We start from the raw sequence: 20622 nt of genomic DNA on the forward strand, positions 1-20622 counted from the left end.
AATGGATCTAGCAGGGACCATGGCCATTATGAATCTACACTGTCTAACTAACTGAGATAATCACAATCCTGTTTCCGGTTCCATTATTTGGGACCCTGTTCTGACCTCCTTTAGATAAGAGAGTCATAAAGTCTGTCCTTTATCTTTACCTTTGAGAATCTTGTCCTTCTTTGGTAATATTCTTTAAGAGTTTTCTTTAACTCCCCTTTACTGAAAATGACCAATAATGATATAATTCCTACATGTTTTCAAGGAAGAAGCATGGAGTAATATTTGATAACTATTTGGGAAGAATTTAGTCAAGAGAAGTATAGAATTTGGGAGGCTGGCTTTATCACAGCCTGTATGAGATTAAATGTCTTGGACATAATCGTGTGCCTGGGGAAAAGGGAAAGAAACAGTAGTTCTCTTAGTTTCTTTGGAGTTCTCTATGGAAAGCTTATCTTTCCACACTGGCACTACTACCATTTGGTTAGAAAATTGAAAAGCAGAAGAATCATCCATGTTTTCACAGATACTCTCTGTGCAAAATGGCAGGCCATCACTAAGCCTTGTATTTCCAGATGTCAAATGATACAAAATTCATAGAAGAGAATTTTCTAAAATAGAAGGAATCACCATAGGTGATTAATTTTAGAAATCACAGCACTTGGAATTTTCATGCTGAAGACAATGCTGGTTATAGTTACAGCTTATAGTTACAATAATTGTGGCCCATAAATGAATCCCTGTGGGTGCAGGAGTTCTGATCTAATGAAGATGAGACCTTTCAGCAATCACTGTAATACAGTCTAGCACAATACAGGGCTATCTACAGTATTGAGAGGAAAGTAAGTTTACCATAGGCCCATGTTATACAGAAATACATGGATTTTGTTAGCATAAAACATAAATAGGCATAGATGGGAAGAAAATATTCTGTTAGAATCTGTAATTGCTCAAGTCGCAGAATATTTTACTAAGGAGATGAAGAACTGACCGATCTGGCTAGAGCAGTGGGTTTGTTTAGAAGGCGGTAGAAGACAGAGTTCAGGCATACTTTAGAGAGCTCGCAGGAGGCATCCTGCGTACGTACCAACCATGGTACATACACTGCATTACTGAGAAGGAACCGTTCTGAGGCTGATCCCCTAAATGGATGTACAGATGCAGATAGTCTATTCAATTTGAATATGCAAATTAGAGCAGATACTTAGATTTCCTTGAGGGGTGAAGTTCTAACATGTAATGATTAAATTTTTAAAATTTGGTACATCATTTCAGGAGCTCCAGGCCAAGCATTTATTCACGGATGATTTTTCATTTATTTATTTATTTATTTATTTATTTATTTATTTATTTATTTTCAAAGTTTGTGTTACTTAACTTCTTATTACAAAAAAATTTTCACGACCATTAGCTCTGGCATCTGAATTCCTGCTCCTCTCTTGGGATCCATAAGTAGTCCTATGGTTATCAGACCAGAGTTTAAAGAGGAGAGCTTAACTTCTGTAGTCCTTTTATATGAGAAGTACATTTACCTTGCTGTATGTTTTATTTTGAGCAAGCCAGGACTTTCTCGATTACAGCTAATCTGTTTTTTCCTTTGGTTGAATCAAGTTTGTGGTCAGGTTTTAACCCTCATACTTTCCTTTAGATCTCTTTTTATTAATACTCGTAATTAGAATTCTGCAAAAATAGTTCATGTGTGTGCTAATAGAGGCAGTCAGATGACAGCACAGTTTAATGAGGACAAAAACCTGTGGTTCTGGGCTTTTTCCCCGCCGTATGATTAGCTTTATTTGCAAATTTTATGGTTAACAGACAATTATTTTAAGGTATTCCACCATGATGATACTTTATCCTAACGTAGGCATTTTATTTACTTCTTAAAGGACTTTGTTCAGGAGATGCTACACCTTTGATGCGAGAAAATACACTAAGTGCGTCCACACATGCTGTGAGTGATGAAGAGTCCGCAGAAGTAAACGCTAATGATCAACCCGAGGCCCCAAAGCGAGTTCTTCAGTATCTGTTCTCACTTATACGAGGGGAAGTTGAGCAGTTGGATTCCAGAGCACTCCCCCTCTGCCTTCACCAGGTACTCCAGCAAACCCTTCACGTCCTGCCTCCCTACAGTTCTGGGACCGGGGTTTGTAATCATTGGAAATACAATTCTCTGTAATTGATTCTCCCCAACCTGCCATTGGGAAGCCCAGGAGGTCACCCTGGGTTAGTGGCTGGTGGGAAGTTTAGCATATGACTATTGGTGGCCACACATCAGCCTTGAATAATCCATTTGTAGTTCAGACAATCACTGACTTCCTTTATGTAGTGAATAAGCTGTGTACGAGTAAGAGTCAATGTAGCAAGTGCTTAGTAAGTACCACCGAGATGTCAAAAACTCTGCTAGACGCTGTGGAAACAAAAATTACTTAACAGAGTATGTCCTTAAGAGAGCCACTGTGGAAAAAGAGAAGCACTTCTAGAGATAAATAATGGAAGAAGTCTGTACTAAGGGTAGACAGATATTTAAGGTTCAGCAAAAGCACAAAATGTGTGATTAACTTTGTTCTGTGAGCATCAGGGGAAAAGAAGGTGACTCTTGAGCTGGGTTTTGCGGGGTATGTAGGCGCTCACTAGATGAACAGAGTGAGCTGGTGCGGGAAGAGATTTCAGCCCCCACAAAGGCATGGCTGAGATGGTGTTGGAGATTAAGATAGAGAAGAGGTAGGAATTGACATTGGGTGATCATGGCCTTCCTCATAGGGACTGGGAATTTTTAATGGTGGGAGTACCAAATCGAATGTGAATTTTAGAAAAATAACTCTGCTGAAGACTGGGAGGGTAAATTAGGAGATGGAGAGCCTGGACACTGGGAGGCCTTCTGGACAATGGTGAGGAAGCTTTTTTACACAAGAGCTAATTCAGAAAAATAAGATATGTATGAACTGCATTTAATTTTTCCTTTAAAATGAAAATAATGAAATAATGGGAGAAACTGAGACTCCATCACCAAGCAAGTTCCTTACAGTCCTGGGGCCAGAGTTTGTTTATTCCATTCAGTGCATCTGTTTTTGGAACATTGTGGCAGAAATTTGAATATAGGCTGTACATTAAATAATATTATTGCCCTAATTCCTTGAGACTGGTAATAGAATTATAGGTTTTATAGGACAGTAGCCTTGTTCTTGAGAGATACATCCACACATATTTGGGAGTGGAGTGACTGTTGTTATGATATTTTCACTTATCATTACTTAGGATACTTCAGTAGGAAAAAGTACAGAGCAGAGGAAAAGACCAAAAGAGAAAGCAAATTTGACAAAATGTCAACAATTGACAGATCTAGGTGAAAGGTAAATGGCTGTTGATTTTACTCTTCTTTGAACTCTTCTGTAGAATTTCGATAAAAAGTTGAGGAAAAGGACATTTGGAGTAAAGATGGAAATAGCAAATATAGTCAAATCTTTTCAAGGAATTTATGTCACTGGGCTGTTGCGTGAAAGGTAAGAAGAATGCTCTTTTCTGCTGATGTACAATCCTACAGCCGAAGCAGTTCTAGTAGATCTGGATCAGGCCTGAAGATGATTTAAATTTTTTTAAGTTTATTTATTTATTTTTATTTTTTGTAACCTCTACATCCCACGTGGGGCTTGAACTCACGACCCCAAGATCAAGAGTCGCATGCTCTTCCTTATTTAATTTTTTTATGTCTCAAAGTAAAATTCTCCCCACCCTCCCCACCCCTCAGGAACATATCAGAATTGCTGAGTCCCGTAGGTCATGCTTCTTAAATATCTCAGCAATCTGTCCTCCCTTGACAAAGGGGCTTAGACAGCATGATGGTGGTTTAAAAGCATGGCTTTGGGATCTACTGCTAACAATCTAAGTGACTTTCAGTTTGTTCTATAATGTGGAGGACCAAATGGAATAATGCATATAAAACACTTAACATAGTGCTTGGTACACAGTAACAGTCAAATTAATAGTAAGCATTATGACTGCACCCTCACTGTCACTAATTCAAGGATTACAAGTAATTCTCAGGTGTTCTATGGCATCACCCCTAAATACATGGCCATGTGTTTCCCAACATTGTGGATACCCCCCGACACTTCCTGCAAAGCTGGTATCAACTGCAGAAAATGAGATGCTGGTATCAGAGTATTATTCCACAGACAGCCTGTAGTTACGTTTCCCTCACGTTGTTCCAAAAACGTAACTAGTTTTCCCTGATCCAGGATCCCTTGAAGGAGCACATATTGCATTCTGTCATCAGGATTCTTTAGTCTTCTGTAACCCGAAACAGCCCCTGCCTTTTGTTGTTGTGGTGGTGGTTTTTAACTTACATGGACACTTATGAAGAGCCCAAGAATTCTTGTAGAATGCCCCATAATTAGGATTTGTCTGGTTGTTCCTTCATGATTTGATTCAGTCTAAAACACTCTGGACAAGGATTCTGCTTTGGTAACATTATACCTGATTTTCTCTTGAACCCACTCCAGTCTGGCTTTTGTCCTCACACTCCACCAAAATTACACTCTGAAGGGCCCTAAGTGGCCTCTGTGTCGCATGTTTGTGCAAATCCATTGGTCAGTCTGTGCTCAGTTTTCATCCTGCTGGGGGTGTGAGAAGCTTTGACAAGTTGAGCACATAGTCCATTTTGAAGCACTTTCTTTATCTGTCTTTGGGACCCTCCCTTCTTGGCATTCACACCTTGCCTCACTAGCCCTGCTTTTTCTGGCCCGTTTGCTGAATCCTCCATGTTTTACTGATTTTTGTTTAATATTTTAAAAATTTATTTGAGAGAGAGAGAGCATGAGCAGGGGGAGCGGCAGAGGGAGAGGGAGAAGCAGGCTCCCTGCTGAGTAGGAGCCCCGTGTGGGACTCGATCCCAGGACCCTGAGATCATGACCTGAGCCGAAGGCAGATGCTTAGCTGACTGAACCATCCACGCGCTCCATAAATTTTACTAATCTTTACACATTGGAGTTCTTCAGTATGCAATTCTGAACTCCAGGCTTCAATACCCAGCCTCCTGAGGTGTTTAAAAAGTACTTCAAACTTAAGATATCCAAAATCAAACTTTGCTTTTTTTCCCAAATCTTCTGCTTCCCTAGTCTTCCCACTTTTGTTAAATGGCAGCTCCATTGCTTTAGGTGCTGAGACCAAATGCTTTGAAGTCATCTTTTATTTCCTTCCTCCTCACATCCAGTTCCAGTGAGTACGTGCTGCAGATCTACTCCCACACACACCCAGAATCTGACGCCTTTTTACCTCCTTCATTGCCTCCACCCCAGTGCAGGACTCAGACCTCACCTGGATTCTTGCAGTGAACTCCTCACTTTAGAAACCCTCCTGACTCTCCCTCTCCCTTTTCGTCTTTGTCCTCTACACAGCAGTCATCATGACCCAGAGAAAATGTAAGTCAGATCCTGTCAGTCCTCTACTCAGAGCCCTCTGGTGGCATCTCTTGTCATTCAGGGTTAAAGCTAAAATCCTTACAGGGCCTACGAGACCCTGCACTATCCATGCTGTTACCTCCTAGACCTTAATTCTGAAAACACTCACTCTTAGTCACTGCTTCCCAGGTCCACTTGCCTCTTGGCAGTTCCTCAGATAATACAAGGGTGCTCCTACTTCAAGACCTTTGCTTCTCCTTTCTACCCTTTCAAAGCCGCTAGAGGCTGCACCAAAACAGAGGGGTAAACCCAGGAGCAGGAGGGTGTGAGATGTCAGAAATTGGGATGCTACCCAGGAGAGGGGTGAAGGGACTCTGTAGGTGCAGGAATGTTCTAAGATGACAGCTCTGTACAAGGAGAGAGTCTCCAGTTCTGTTTGGAGCAGATCAGAGTAGTCTGGGGAGAAACTTCTATATCCTTTTCCTATTTCTGAGTATTTACTATCTCTGAATGTACTGAGGGAAGATTTATTGGTGGCGAGCTTGGAGTTGTATAAGTGACAAGTGCATGGAAAACGATGCCCCCCCAAAAAAAAAGTGGGGGAAAAGAAAAGGAAAAAGTAACTCCAGGGAAAACAAAAGGTTTTCAGGAAAGGAAAATTAATGAGTTTACTATCTGGCTTGGCTTACAGTAAGGCACACATTAAATGCTATCTATCCATTGCTACAATATAACCATATGGGGTAGGTGAGTGTGGGAGAGTGTCTGTGTGCTGTGTGTTGGCAGGGTTGGGGCCGGGGGAGCAAAAGTCTCAGTCCTCATCTTCTAAAAAACCTAAAAATCCAGAAATGGCCAAAATAGGTGTAATGTTTAGGGATACAGAGGTTAAAAGAAAAAGAAACCGCGAGATCTCTGAGCGCTTGCTCCCGAAGAACAGAGAAAAGGCAAAGAGGGCAGGGCTTTGTGAACACATATCATAGGACTGTTGGACTCCTTAAACCACATACTTGCACAGTTTTAATGAAAATAAGAACTGAAAGGAGATATTGATAATCCAAGCATGAGGTGAGAAAAGCATGCTGGTTACGGCGGTGGTGGGGGCTCCAGAGAGGGATGGACTGCAGTCCTCTTGAAGGAAGAATCCCTAAGACTTGGAGTGGATGGGAAAGCGGAGGAGGGAAGTCTGAGATGGCCAGGAGATCCAGGCTGGGCGAGTGGCATTACATGAACAGAAATGAGGAATTGGAGAGGGGAAGTCCCTTGGGAACAGTTGTTAGTTTTGAGGTGATAGTCCATCAGAACATGTGCTAAAGGCTGTTGGCAACATAATTGCAGTTACATCAGATATGTACTTGTATTTTCAGCTCCTGAAACTCTTCAAGATTCCATTTAAAAATGCTTGTTCTGGTATGAGTAATCTTTCACACACTTAGTTAATACGACTGCAGGTTAGCTCTAAGTATATAACTGAAGTCATAAACTTGGAAGCTTTTCATATAGAAGTGGGAAGAAAAACATCAAGTGTGGTGCTCTGTGCTCAGTGAGTTTGTACTGAAACTGGTGTCAGACTTGGGCAGGAAATGGATCCACTGGGATCCTTGAAACCAGTCTCCGTGAGTATGGTCAAAAAATAATACATACCTTTCTACTTCCCTTTTCTGGTTCCTGGTAGGTAAAAGAAGCCTAGAACCAGAATAACCCAAGAACTTGAAATCTTAACACTGTTGCCCTCCCAGAGTGATTTTCAGCTTACTTCTTCACATGATTCTACTCTGCGTCTTGTCTTTGAAGTTCAGACTCAGACTCAAAAACCATTTTCAGCAGTTATTGCTATGTGCTGCCCCCCATGATAGATATGCACTCCCTCACTTAATCCTGACAGCAGCCTAGCAGCCTTGTCTTGCAGAGTCCTAGGTATTACTGTCCCTGTTGTGCAGATAGGAAGCTGAGGCTTGAGACGTAGAATGACATGTCCAAGGTCACATGGCTAGCAGTGGCAAAGTTTGGACCAGAATGCAGTCCTGTTATTCACTTCCACACCTTGAGTTCTTTCTGCTCTATCAGGCTACTTCCCAGATTTAGACATATGGGACATCAAAGAAAACCCCGTCTGCTCTTGCCAGGGGTGGGTTTCTACAGGGGAGATGGCTTGTGTATTTATTTTCTCCACCTGCCCTTTCACCTGAAAATGCCACTGGGTCTCGTGACCCTACCTTTATAGTTGCTTTTATGGTATTGGAACCATCACAGAAATCTAAAAGCTAATTGAACTGTGTATTTCTGTAGTGTCAGAAAGTCTGGTTTATAAGAGTATGAAGCTTTTTATAAATGACTGTGCTAATGGTGCACAAATGCAAAAAGGCGCAAGAATGGCTTTGAAGAGCCAGAAATTTAATCTTAGGAGTGATGTATTTTGATCTATATTCAATGTGATGTATAGTAGAGAAATTCAATGCCATGCCATAGGTTTTCGCTAGAAGTTGATAAATGAAACGCTAGTGATTTCTGTTAGGTGTAACCCAGTGGTGTGCTGGAGCTCGCCACCATTAGCTCATGAGAACCATATTTAGTGGTGTCCATCATATCGGTAGCTTGAGGTTGGTTATGATGGAAGCATTGACAACACAGAAATGAGCGAACACTACAAGTCAGGCCTCTCCCAGTACTCGAGAACTGGGTGTCGGGGTGGGTCAACACACTACTGGTCGTAGTATATGGAATTCTTGTTTTGTAAGTAAAACAGTAGTTAAATATTGACAATTTGATTTGGTTCCAGTTGGTATTGTCATACTGTTAGGTGGATGAGCTGATAAAAGACAAGCAGAATCTTGAAAATCAGTTTATCCTTTGCAAAGTCCTCAGAATAGAAAGTAAGTATGGACTCAAGCTTTAGGTTAAACTAAAACTTTACGAGGTTAAACTAAAACTTTACGAAGAGGTGATTGAGTCCAGTTGTATATATTGCTTGTAGAAAAATGTTAGAGTTATAATATAAATTTTAAGCTAGGCAAATATTTTCCTTTAAAAGCATGCTGTTTCCACTGTGGGATTTGGGAAAAACCGTTCCCTTTTTTTTTAAATTTAAATTCAATTAATTAACATATACTGTATTATACTGTATTATTAGTTTCAGAAGTAGGTTCAGTGAGTCATCGGTTGTATAAAACACCCAGTGCTCATTCCATCCCATGCCCTCCTTAATGCCCATCACCTCATCCCCCAACCCCCTCCAGCAACCCTCAGTTTTTTTCCTCTGATTAAGAGTCTTTTATGAAAAAACATTCCTTTTTGTTGCTAGATTATAGGTTTGACAAGTACAATATTGCTCTTCGCATTGGCAGCTAGATGGAAAATGGAGGTAGAGATCTATAGATAGAACACCTTTCTTACTAGAGACTTAGTAAGAATGAAACTGTTTTAAAAGTGTGAAGTATTTATATGAAATATTCTAAATATGACAACAGTCAGTTTATGCAAGTATTTCTCAGTGAATACTTTCAGTTTTATGGTGGTTCTATTTATACATGCTCTATCCAAATAAAGATATAAGTAAAAGATCCCAAAATGTTCAGAATCAAAGAATTTTTCAATTTAAATATGCCTTAGAATGAATCCGGTAACTGATAAGCCTCAACTGGGACCAGATCCTAAATCTCTGGACCACCCCCATCCAGTGCCCTTTATCCTGTGCAGCACTTTGTATGTATTCCAAGTATCATTGCTTAACTCTTAGCACTTGGCCCTGCATTTTCTGAAATATCGAAAGAGAACCAAAAGTCAGTGTCCCATGAGGTACTTGGTAAAATGTGAATGAGTCTCATGTGACTTGACACATTTTAACTTTTTGATTTACAATAAGGAGTAATTCTTTCACCTGTGTTACACTGTTATAAGCCCTCATAGTATTTTCCTCATTCTCTAGAGTTCTTACTTCTAAACTCTAATCAATCAGTGAAGTTGGCTTTGATTTAGAATAGAATAGAGGGGTTGTTATAAAACCAAAGAATGTCTCGGTTTGCTTTGCTTGCGATCAGTGACTTCAGAAATGTGTCCTGGACCTAGAGTCAGATTTCTTCTCAACTGGTGAGTGTAGTTCAGAGTTTTCTTAGTCTGATATCAAAGACTTAGCGTCAAGGTCTTGATTTGTTCCAAATTTGCCTTTTCATCTAAATGTTAATCTAATGTCCTGGTTTTTGTTTGTTTGTTTGTTTTTTAACAGATAGCAGAGTCCTATTTCCAGGAGGAGGACTGTATCCTTTTCTTAATTACAGGAAGAAATTCATAAGTTCTCTACTGCCCATTTTTTAAAGTTGAGATTTACATACAATAAAAATATATACAGATATATATATATATATATATGTATCTGTTGTTTTCGATGGGTTTTAACAGCTGTGTGCACCCATGTAACCACCTCAGAAAGTAAGGTGTAGACAGTTTCTGCCACCCCAGAAAATTCTCTAGAACCACCCAAATTTGGCCTTCCATGAAGAAGCCCCAATTTTACCACAATCTAAATATTTGTATGTTTAGGAGGGCAGAAAAATCACATTGTTGAAAAATATAATTTAAAAATCCATTGGGTTTTCTTTCTTTTGAATTAAAACAGAAGTACAAGTCAAATGATATTCATATAGTAGAGCCTGGGGAGCATATTACACATAGTAAATCTCATGACCGTCTTATTCTAGCTTTCAGCTGCAAAAGTAAGACTGAATTCTTCTCTCATAATAAACAGAACAAATGCTGTCAAGTGAAACTGCATATTAGCTTTTATTTTTTTAAAAAGATTTTATTTATTTATTTGACAGAGAGAGACACAGCAAGAAAGGGAACACAAGCAGGGGAAGTGGGAGAGGGAGAAGCAGGCTTCCCACTGAGCAGGGAGCCCGTTGCGGGGCTCGATCCCAGGACCCTGGGATCATGACCTGAGCCAAAGGCAGACGTTTAACAACTGAGCCACCCAGGCGCCCCTGCATATTAGCTTTTATACAGGAAACGTTTCTTCCCTCAGTTTTCCAATTGCCCTTTGTAAAAATCGCTTCTCTTTTCCAGGGATGGTTCCAATAGACTCTCTAGAAAGAATGTGCCCTAACCATCTGTTTCCCCATTTGTGTGATTTCGACTCTGTCCTCACCTTGTTGACTTTGTTCTACATCTCCAAGCAGATTGAGGGAAGCACAGTTTTTATCCTGAACCCTGTCAAATTGACTGTGGTAACCATTTCAGACAATGGCAGCTCATGACTAAGTATGCAGGAGATCTAATTCTGGTGGAAGGGAAGCTAGAACTCTTTTTCTAACCAAATAATGAGCACAGTGTAGTGTAGTACAGACCAGCATCCATATCCTGGGGTGGGGGGAGGGGGCACTTCATAGTGTGCACACCCGTGGGCCTCAGAATCAGAGCTTGTAGAGATCAGACCCAGGAATGTGCATTTTTAGCAAGCTTTTCAGATAATTTTTATGTTCAGTGAAGTTTGAGAAACTTTGGTATACTTTATGTCATGGGCAGAGGAAAATGGAATTGCCCCCACTTCTCCCTGGCCTAGTTTATGATCCCCGGCATATTTTGAAGACTACAGATGAGAGAGAGAGCTGAGCATCCCAAGTGATCATGGGAAGGGCAAAAAGCTAACCAGCATTTTTTCTCTTCCCCTCTTTCTGGGTCAACATTTAGAACATGGCCCAAAGGAAGGTAGACAGTTGGACAATTGACCATGACCTCATATGATGCTAAATGTGTGATACAGATGGAGAAGGCAGAAGTTTATAGGAAAATCTACAAAAGAGTGGAATCACATAATTACGAAAATCACTCTGGCCAGTTAATTTTTTTTTTAAAGATTTTATTTATTTATTTATTTGACAGAGAAAGACATAGTGAGAGAGGAAACACAAGCAGGAGGAGTGGGAGAGGGAGAAGCAGGCTTCCCGCTGAGCAGGTAGCCCGATGTGGGGCTCGATCCCAGGACCCTGGGATCATGACCTGAGCCGAAGGCAGACGCTTAACGACTGAGCCACCCAGGCACCCCAGTTAATTAAGTTTTTACAAAAGATCCATATAATGTTGTGCTCTGTGCTTGTTTTGGCTTGCAAGCCTTTGGTCTTGTGGGAGAAAAGCATTCAGTGAGAAAAAAAGAAAAGAGTCAAGGTGAGTCGAAATCAGGAACACACACTTGACTAGAGGGTAATGTAGTTGCTTGACAGAAAGTGATTTAACGAGAAGGGGAAAAAATGGGAAACATTTAGATTCCAGGATTCCATGTGGGTCCCTGTTTCCAATTAAATTACTTCTAATTGATTCTGCTAGAGATACACTGGCAAGCAGGCATTCCTTGATCATTAAAACCCTCTTTTAGTTTCTGTTTGCTGATAGAACAGAACCCGAGTAGCTATGGCATCACATGCTACATTAAAACTTACCTACTCCAAACCAAGAAACCCTAATGTAAAATTGGGTCCTTTCATTTTTTTGGTAAGCTGCAAATTTCCCAGTTTCGAGAGGACATTCTTCAAATATGAGGCTAAATGTAAAGAGTATGGATTTTTATTTTCCTCAGTTTTTCTATTCAGATGAGAAAGCAATGAAATTCATTCAGCTTGAACGACTGTATCATGAGAAATTGCTCGCAAATCTCTCTGCCATTCAAGAAGAGTGGGGTAAGTACAGACTCACATAGGATGTGCAATTATCAGTAATCTAAAACGTTCCTATCTAGAAATTTAACATATTTGACCTGGTTTTGTAAGTCAGGAAATAGATGTTTCAACAGTTAAGTTAATGTTGCATAGAAGTTGCATAGAAAGTAGCAATTTTACCACGAGTCTATGTCATTGTGAGAAAATTTCTCTCTGTATCAATGCTGAGAAAAGAACACTTGCAACTGTTTGCATTTCTTCTGATCCTTTGGCATGCCCCACTGGCTAATTTAGTCTCTGGAATAATATTTACTCATATTGAAAAGTAATTACTTAGATTTTGCTAACTATGTTAACTTGGGATGGATGAGAAGATAATTTTGCATGGGGATCTTGATTGGTGGTGCCCGTTAACTACTTTTGCTCCCCTAAATATGCTTTGTAATAGCCACTAATTAACAAATATTTTAAATTTAGAAACAAAATGGAAAACTGTACAACCACATACAGTTACATCTCTAAGGAATTCAGAAAAAGGATTTAATGGTGAAGATTTTGAACGGCTTGCTAAGTTTTGCACAACACACCAAGAGTAAGTACATCAGTATTTGTATAGAATGAGTTGAAATAGAGTATTGAAGAAGCATTGTAGCACTGAATATTTGAAATTCATGATCTATTTTTTATTTGTTAATGTTTTCAGTTGGAGAAATTAAAACAGATAAAATAAAATGATTAGCTTTTATCTGATTAGCTTTTATCATAGTTTCTGAGAACTCAGTGTAAGTTCAACTTTATGTTCATTCAAAGCACCTTCTAATTAGAAATTTTAAAATACAACTTTTAATTTTGACCTCTCTTTGGTTAAGAGATTAGGTGATGGAAATGGAAAAGAGTTGTGTATTAGGATTTTTTTTATTGTAGTTGTTTGCCAGTGTTCGTATGTTGTAGTGAAAACACATCTGTAAGATTTGTCTAACAGTGGGAAGCAGAAACAGTACAATATTTAACCAAAATACTGCAGAAGTAAAGCTACATTTACCAAATAGTTTTTTTTACATTTACCAGATAATTTTAAATTGCTTGATTTGTATCAAAGATTGGGATTTTTAAAACTAAATCATAGTAATAATAAAGCACTTAAATATATTTTTTGAATTCATTATTCTAAGATTCAGAATTCTGAAGGTGAGGGAAAATTATAGTGCTTAAACTAGTGATATTTAAACTATAGATTTCTATATCGAATCTTTGATACAGACGCTTCAAGATTCCATCCTGTGGATAACTTTTTCTCCTTTTCCACCAGAATCACAAAGAGTAAACTAAAACTACTTGTCAGTAATGAAACAGACCCACGTAGTGGACAGTTTCTTTAGGGTCTGATTATTTTGGAGACCAGCCTTTGAAGAATCTTTGTAGATTCAGAAATGATGGTCATTCAGCTCTCATGATGACAGTTTTCTGCTTTTGATTTGAACCTTGGAAACTGTTTTTAGGGACTCTGCATTATAACCTAATTTATTAGCATGTTAAATAGATTAACTTTCAATTTCATAGAGTCTTAAAATAATGGAATCTTTTACGATAGATAAAGGAGATTGTGTTCTTTCAAAATACTCAGTACAGACACTTTCTCTGCCTTTCCCATGGAATTAATCATTTTTTAATGTGTTGCAGATGTTTTAATTATTTGAAAACAAATATTTATTTAATATAATATTGGCATGGCATTTTTATGCTTCAAATTTGGATAATCCCCCCAAAAATTATTACTCCTAAATTTTTTTAAGATTTTATTTATTTATTTGAGAGAGAGAATGAGATAGAGCATGAGAGGGGGGAGGGTCAAAGGGAGAAGCAGACTCCCTGCTGAGCAGGGAGCCAGATGTGGGACCCGATCCCGGGACTCCAGGATCATGACCTGAGCTGAAGGCAGTCGCTTAACCAACTGAGCCACCCAGGCACCCATACTCCTAAATTTTTTTACTATAAAAAATAATTTTTAATTCTTACATACATTAAAGCGCAGAAGCTCAGTGAAGGTTTTATATACACATATATGTCTATGTAACTACGACTCTGACCAAGACACAGAACAGTCCAGCCCCTCAGAATGCTCCCTCATGCATATGCCAAGTCAGCACCCACCCCCCAAAATAACCACTAAGTTCTATAACAGTATATTTGCCTATTCTGTAATTCTTATAAACCTAATCATACAAAATGGAGATTTCTGCATTAACTGCTTTTGCCCATCATTATGCTATGTCTGTGTTACATGTTGTTGCATGTAATGGTAATTTGCTCAGTTTTATTTCTGTGGATTCACTGTAGGACTGTGTAGCAATTTACTTGTCCATGATATTGTTAATAGACATTCAGATTGTTTCTGGTTTTTGAGTATTATGAATAAAATAGCTATAAATATTTTTGTGCATACCTTTTCTGTGGACATTCAATTTGATATTCCCTAAAACATATAATATTTAAAAATTCTCCTTTTTGTTACCTGTTTCCATGGATAATGCCAATAAAATTATCTTCCATCATAACCTATTTCAGACTATAAAGACATAAACTGAAATTTTAAAAATATGTGTATGAAATACTCTTTACATTATTAGCAAAATGTTAACTTTTTTTTTTCTGGGTCTCAGCATTTACAGCTTCTTTGGGTGTTTTCAGTAGTAATTGGCTAGCTGAGGAGCTAACACATGAGAGAGCTGCCCTTTGAACTGTGTGAACCAGTGGTAATGTTTCAGCACTGGAAATGTTCTGTGCTAATATTAGAATCCAGAGAAGCTATATTTTATTTTTACAGCCATTTCAGTGACATTTGTTTGGAAGAATATAGCTGCTGTAATTTTTTTTAAATCTTTTTTTTCTCTTTTTTTCTACAGTCCTCTTTTATCCAAACATAAGGTAAGAGACTGTCTCCTTGGAAATATTTTTGGGAAAAAATGTTAAGGGTCATATTTCTGTTGTATGGACTGTTTTAGGAAATAATGAAACCTTTCTCAAAGTATTTTCAGTTTTCTAATTTAACACAAGTTTCCCCCAAAGTGGTTTTGTTTTGTTTTAACTTTTTAGGTAGAAGCTGTAGAAAAGCCTCTGGGAAGGAAATGTTTTACGCAGTTAATAGTTTCTGAGGACCTGAGGGAAGGAGGAGCCACAGCCGAAGAGCCGGGTATGTTTTTACCTTAGAGAAGGACATAAAGAGACGTCTGCCTCTTAAATTTTACAAGTGTTACAAGGACTATTTTTGCACTTACATTTTTTTTGCATATACCTTTCCTACCAGGCAAATTGCAAAGTGAGATTCTTTTTATATTATGTTAACCCTATTTTTAGAAAACTAGTAGTAGGAATTATAACATCTAAATTCTTATAAAAACATAAAGTTATTTCCGTGTTTTCCATAGATAGTTATATCTAACAGAATATGAAAAAATTGTACAAAAATGCTCTGAAACAGAGTTGGTTTTGGTGTATGTTCAGATACCCTTTTCTATTTAAAAACCAACAATTATTGTATGGACTTTCCCAGAAATTTGTGCTGTAAATCTAGATATTTAAGAGCTCTGTTTCTTGGTAATTGATCTATGGCAATTTATTCTCCTCCCCTTTTTTGTTAACTGACTTATGGTGTACTTTAATTTGCATGTATACATTTCTAAAGCATTTATGATACATTTTATACAACACTTCTGTCTTATGCCAAAAGATCAAAGATTTTTAGAAACTCTTTTTTACAGTACTAATGTATGTTCATTATAAAAACTTTAGAAAATAAAGTTAAATAAATACATTTCAGGGTGTTTGTTTTTCCTGATATATGATTTTAGTACTGATTTATGTTCTAAGGCTTCATATCCCTGGGCCTGACAGCCCTGATAGTAAACACGCACCATCAGGTGTTTTGCGTGAATTGCCCGAAGAGATACAATGATGGTGATGATGATGTCTTCAATTTAATCTGCCTTTTTCTTTTTACAAAGCACCCTCCCCTCCCCACTACATCTTTATCCCCTTTTCTTCTATGAGGCGAATTTGGGATTTTGCCTTAAGTCACTCCTACTATACTCTGTTCTTCCTGTCTCTTCTTCTCCTTTTCTTTTTTTTTTTTAAGAAATTGGATTTTTCTCCAAATAAAATTTTATTCTGTATTTTGCATTTTGAAATGCAAACTTCTTTTCCTATCTCTTATCCCTAATCTTAAAAAAAATGTCCTACAAGTAAGTTTCTGATTTTTTTTTTTTAGTTAGTTGATAGACAATGTTACATTAGTTTCAGTGCACAACATAGTGATTGGACATGTGTGTACATTATGCTGGGCTCCCCACAAGTGTAGCTGCCATCCTCATCATGCAGTGCTATTATGGTATCACTGCTTATATATTCCCTGTGCTGTACTTTTTATTCTTTTGACTTCTTCATTCTTGTATCTCCCACCCCCCTTCACCCATTTTGCCCATCGTCCCCACTCCCTCTCCTCTCTGACAACCATCAGTTCATTCTCCGCATTTATAGGTCTGATTCTGTGTTTTGTCTGTTACTTCATTTGTTTTGTTTTTTAGATTCTACATGTGAGTGACATCCTGTGGTGGTTGTCTTTCTCAGGCTGACTTATTTTACTTGGCATAATATCTTCCAGGCCCATCCATGTTGTTGCAAAGGGCAAGATTTCATTCTGTTTTATGGCTGAGTAATATTCCTGTGTGTGTGTGTGTGTGTGTGTGTGTGTGTGTGTGTGTGTGTGTGTGTGTGTACCACATCTTTATTCATCTATTGATGGACACTTGGGCTGCTTCCATATTTTGGCTATTGTAAATAATGCTGCAATAAACATAGATGTGCAGATCTTTTCAAATTAGTGTTTTTGTTTTCTTTGGGTAAATACGCAGTACTGGAATTATTGGATAATATGGCAAATCTCGTTTTTAATTCTTTGAGAAACCTCTGTACTATATACCACAGCAGCTGTCTCTTCTTTTCCAGTCCTTTTTATATTGGAAATCATAGTAAAATGAACTTTATAAAGATCTAAAGAGGGAGAAATTCACAAAATAGCCACCCGGTTTGGGTATGGCTCTGTCTTTGGGAATGGTGCTGTTATTGGCTGATTGGTTTGACCGGGAGTACTGGTTGCTGCAAGGCTCAGGCTCGGCACTACTTCTAGCTTTCTAGCTTTCTAGCTTGGCCTCTGCTGTGAGGTATGTGGTACAGATGAGGATACTGAGCTACCACATGCAAGTCACTTGCTTGTGCTTTGATTCACAACTAGAACCTGGGTCTTCTGGTTTCGAACTAAATGTAGCATTCTTCTGCTGAGTAAGTTGTATGTATATTCAAGACTTTCCCAATGCAGACATCTCACTGACAACCATCTTACGGGGAGGGTAAATTCTGGGGAGAGAAATCTTGCCAGGTCTGGTAAAACAGTATCTTTTAAAAAAGAATGTCAACTCTCTCAGAATTAGTTTCCTCAGATTGGTTATTTTCTGAATAGATGCATAGAAATGTAAGAATGTGAGAAAAAGAGAAATATGAAAATAATCCTTTAAAGATTGGTATTAAATATATTGTTCTTGTTTTACCTCATAGTCTTAATTTTTAACAATGTCTGACATGTAGTTCGATCTAGACTTTCCTTTCCCTGTTCTTTCACTCCAAATTCCTTGGTCTTAAGCTCCTTCTATAATATGTAACTTGCCATTTTTTGTAAAGTGGTTAGAGACATTGTTTCTGGAGCCAGACTGGTCTGGTTTGAATCCTATCTCCACCATGTAAAACTGTGTAATGTTAAGCAAGTTGCCTGGCTTCTCTAGGCCTCTTTCCTCAGCTCCCCAATGTGGACACTAATAGTACTTACCTTATGAGATTCTCATGAGGATTAAACTAGTCATTTCCTGTTAAAAGTTCAGAATGGTACCTGGCAGGAGGGAAGAACTCCGTACGCTCACCGCTTTTTCTCCTGCTTCTCCCCATGCTGTCGCTGGCCCTGCTAATACTGTTCTGTGAATGTTCTCTATATATTACTCATTCCTGCTTTTATAATCAGCCTACCATTATAACTCTTCAAGTAATTTACAGAGTATTTTATATTTTCAGAACACCTTTATATATATTGTTTCATCTCTTCCTCTTAACAACCAATATAAGTTAGGCTGAATCATTTTTAAGAAACTCCAGGAAGTGACTTATCCAGGAATAGAATTCATTAGAACTCAAAGCCAGACCCTAGTTTTCTGACCCTGAAGTCCATGCATTTTTTATTAATTTATATTTTTCTTAATTTTTATCAGGTGATATTTTATATGTAAAAAATATTACATGTTACAGAAAACATTATAACAAACGATAACAAAATGAAGATATGTAAGCCTAATGCCCAACTAAAGCAACTAAAGACTAAGTTACTGTTGGTTTTGTTACAACTATCTTTGTGTTCCTGTTTGGTTCCTCTCCTGCTTTCCCCTGACTCCTGAGAAAACCATCATCCTGGGTTTTATACTTTTCTTTCCTTTCCCATTTTTTACTTTTCAAAAGATTTTGTTTACTTATTTTGAAAGAGAGAACGTGTGAACACGCAAGCGGGAGAAGGGGAAGAGGGCAAGGGAGAGAGAATCTCAAGCAGACTCCACACTGAGCATGGAGCCCAACTTGGGGCTCGAGCTCATGACCTTGAGATCATGACCTGAGCCTAAATCAGGAGTCAGACCCTTAACCAGCTGAACCACCCAGGCGTACCTCCCTTCCTATTTTTTATCTTTATTGAGGTACAATTTCCATGCAATGTAATATACCCATTTTAAGTGTGTAATTTGAGGAGTTTTGACAACTGTATACGCTCATATAACTACTACCCCAATCAAGATGTAGCACATCTTCATCATGCCAAAATCTTCCTCCCAATTCTCTTTATAATCAGTCCCTCCCACGTCCAGGCCCAAGCAACCCAGGGCTTCCTGTTACTATTGATGCGTTTTCTCTGCTTTGGAATTTAACATAAATAGAATTTCTCAGTGTACTGTTTTTCAGAGTCACCCATATTGTTATATGTATGATTAGTTCATTTCTTTCCATTGCTGAGGGGTATTCCACTCTTTGTACCACAATTTGTTTATCCATTCACCTGTTGATAGACATTTGGGTTGTTTTCAGTTTGGGGATATCATGAATAAAACTTCTAATTTTTAAAAATTTTTAAAAGATTTTATTTGAGAGAGAGCGAGCATGAATGGGGGAGGGGATGAATAGAACTTCTGGGAAATCTTTCTATGGATATGTGTTCTCATTTCTCTTGGGTAAAGAATTGGGGGTGGAATCGCTGGTCATAGGGAAGGTACGTTTTTAATTTTATAAGAAACTGCCAGGCTGTTCTCCTGTATAGTTGTACCGTTTTATACCCACCAGTGGCGTGTGAGGATTCCCATTGCTCCACATCCTTGCTGGCATTTACTGTTGTCAGTCTTTTTTCAGTTTAGTCATTTTAGGGGCCATGAATATCATTGTGTTTTTAACTTGCTTTCCCCTGATGACTGGGTATGAACAGTTTTAGTTTTGAATTCACCTCTGCAGAAGCTGTACATTATCAACATTTCATACTTGAAGTATTTTTTTTTTCAGGGTGCTGTGAAAATTTCTTCTTTAGTCCTGATATCACTCAAATGTTTGTATTTAATGTTAATTAATGAGATACTCAGAAATTATAAGATGTGTTAATTGATGAATGGTTTAGTCTTACCTCATGAATTGTGTGGGGGATTTTAACGTAAAGAGGACTCATGAGAGGGGCGCCTGGCTGGCTCAGTCGGATGAGCATGTGACTCTTGATCTCAGGATTGTGAGTTCAAGTCCCCAGTTGAGTGTAGAGATTACTAAAAAAAAAAAATAAACAAAACTTTTAAAAAAGAGAGAGAACTCATGGAGGAATGGGAGATGAAAGAGTAACTCAGAGACAGGGACATTTCTGTAGATTATGTGTTAGAACTTAGGTTAAGTCTAATGCTCCTTTTAGAACTCCCTCTTCAACTCGGTGTGTAGTAAGCATCTGTCATGCACTCAGCCATTATTCCATTTTTTTCATCAGAGTAGAGTTTTTGTTAGTAGGTGTGAAGTGAATGCAGTAGGGAGTAACAGACTCATTCACTAGATCTTTGGGTTCAGGAGCACTGATTAACAGAAATTCATGCTAATATTAACAGAAACATTAACAATATTAAGTTTTATACTAGAATGCATACTTGTCAAAAATTCAGAAAATATTTTTGATTAATCAGAGTGGATCAGACATTTACCTTCACTTTTTCTTAGAACATTACTGAAATGTCAGAAAGGCATTCTTTTTTTTATGGGTTTTGTTTTTAAAGATTTTATTTGTGAGAGAGAGCGCACACGCGCACACTTCTCGGGGGAGGGCAGAGAGAGAGGGAAGAAGCAGGCTTCCTGACTAGCAGGGAGCCCAATGCCAGACTCTATCCCAGGACCCTGAGATCATGACCTGAGTCGAAGGCAGTTGCTTAACCGACTGAGCCACCCAGGCGCCCTGAATAATTTTTTTTTCTTTTATTTGAGAGAGAAGGAGAGAGAGC

The 20622-nt window shown here is 38.3% G+C and overlaps 1 protein-coding gene across 3 annotated transcripts in view; it reads left to right on the plus strand.

Annotated features, from left to right (window-relative positions):
• Nucleotides 1-20622, plus strand: part of CNST (consortin, connexin sorting protein) — a 114008-nt gene that overhangs the window by 68361 nt on the left and 25025 nt on the right. For all 3 annotated transcript variants that reach the window (XM_028111552.2, XM_028111553.2, XM_028111554.2), the window contains exons 3-8: nucleotides 1875-2080; nucleotides 9604-9634; nucleotides 11960-12046; nucleotides 12503-12617; nucleotides 14929-14950; nucleotides 15119-15215. In XM_028111552.2, coding sequence (XP_027967353.1) covers nucleotides 1875-2080; nucleotides 9604-9634; nucleotides 11960-12046; nucleotides 12503-12617; nucleotides 14929-14950; nucleotides 15119-15215 — 558 coding nt within the window. The remainder of the gene's footprint in view (nucleotides 1-1874; nucleotides 2081-9603; nucleotides 9635-11959; nucleotides 12047-12502; nucleotides 12618-14928; nucleotides 14951-15118; nucleotides 15216-20622) is intronic.

The sequence above is a fragment of the Eumetopias jubatus genome, unplaced genomic scaffold (genome assembly GCF_037043125.1).
Source record: "Eumetopias jubatus isolate StellerSeaLion01/CBP00866 unplaced genomic scaffold, mEumJub1_p1.0 scaffold_12, whole genome shotgun sequence".
Taxonomy (NCBI): domain Eukaryota; kingdom Metazoa; phylum Chordata; class Mammalia; order Carnivora; family Otariidae; genus Eumetopias; species Eumetopias jubatus.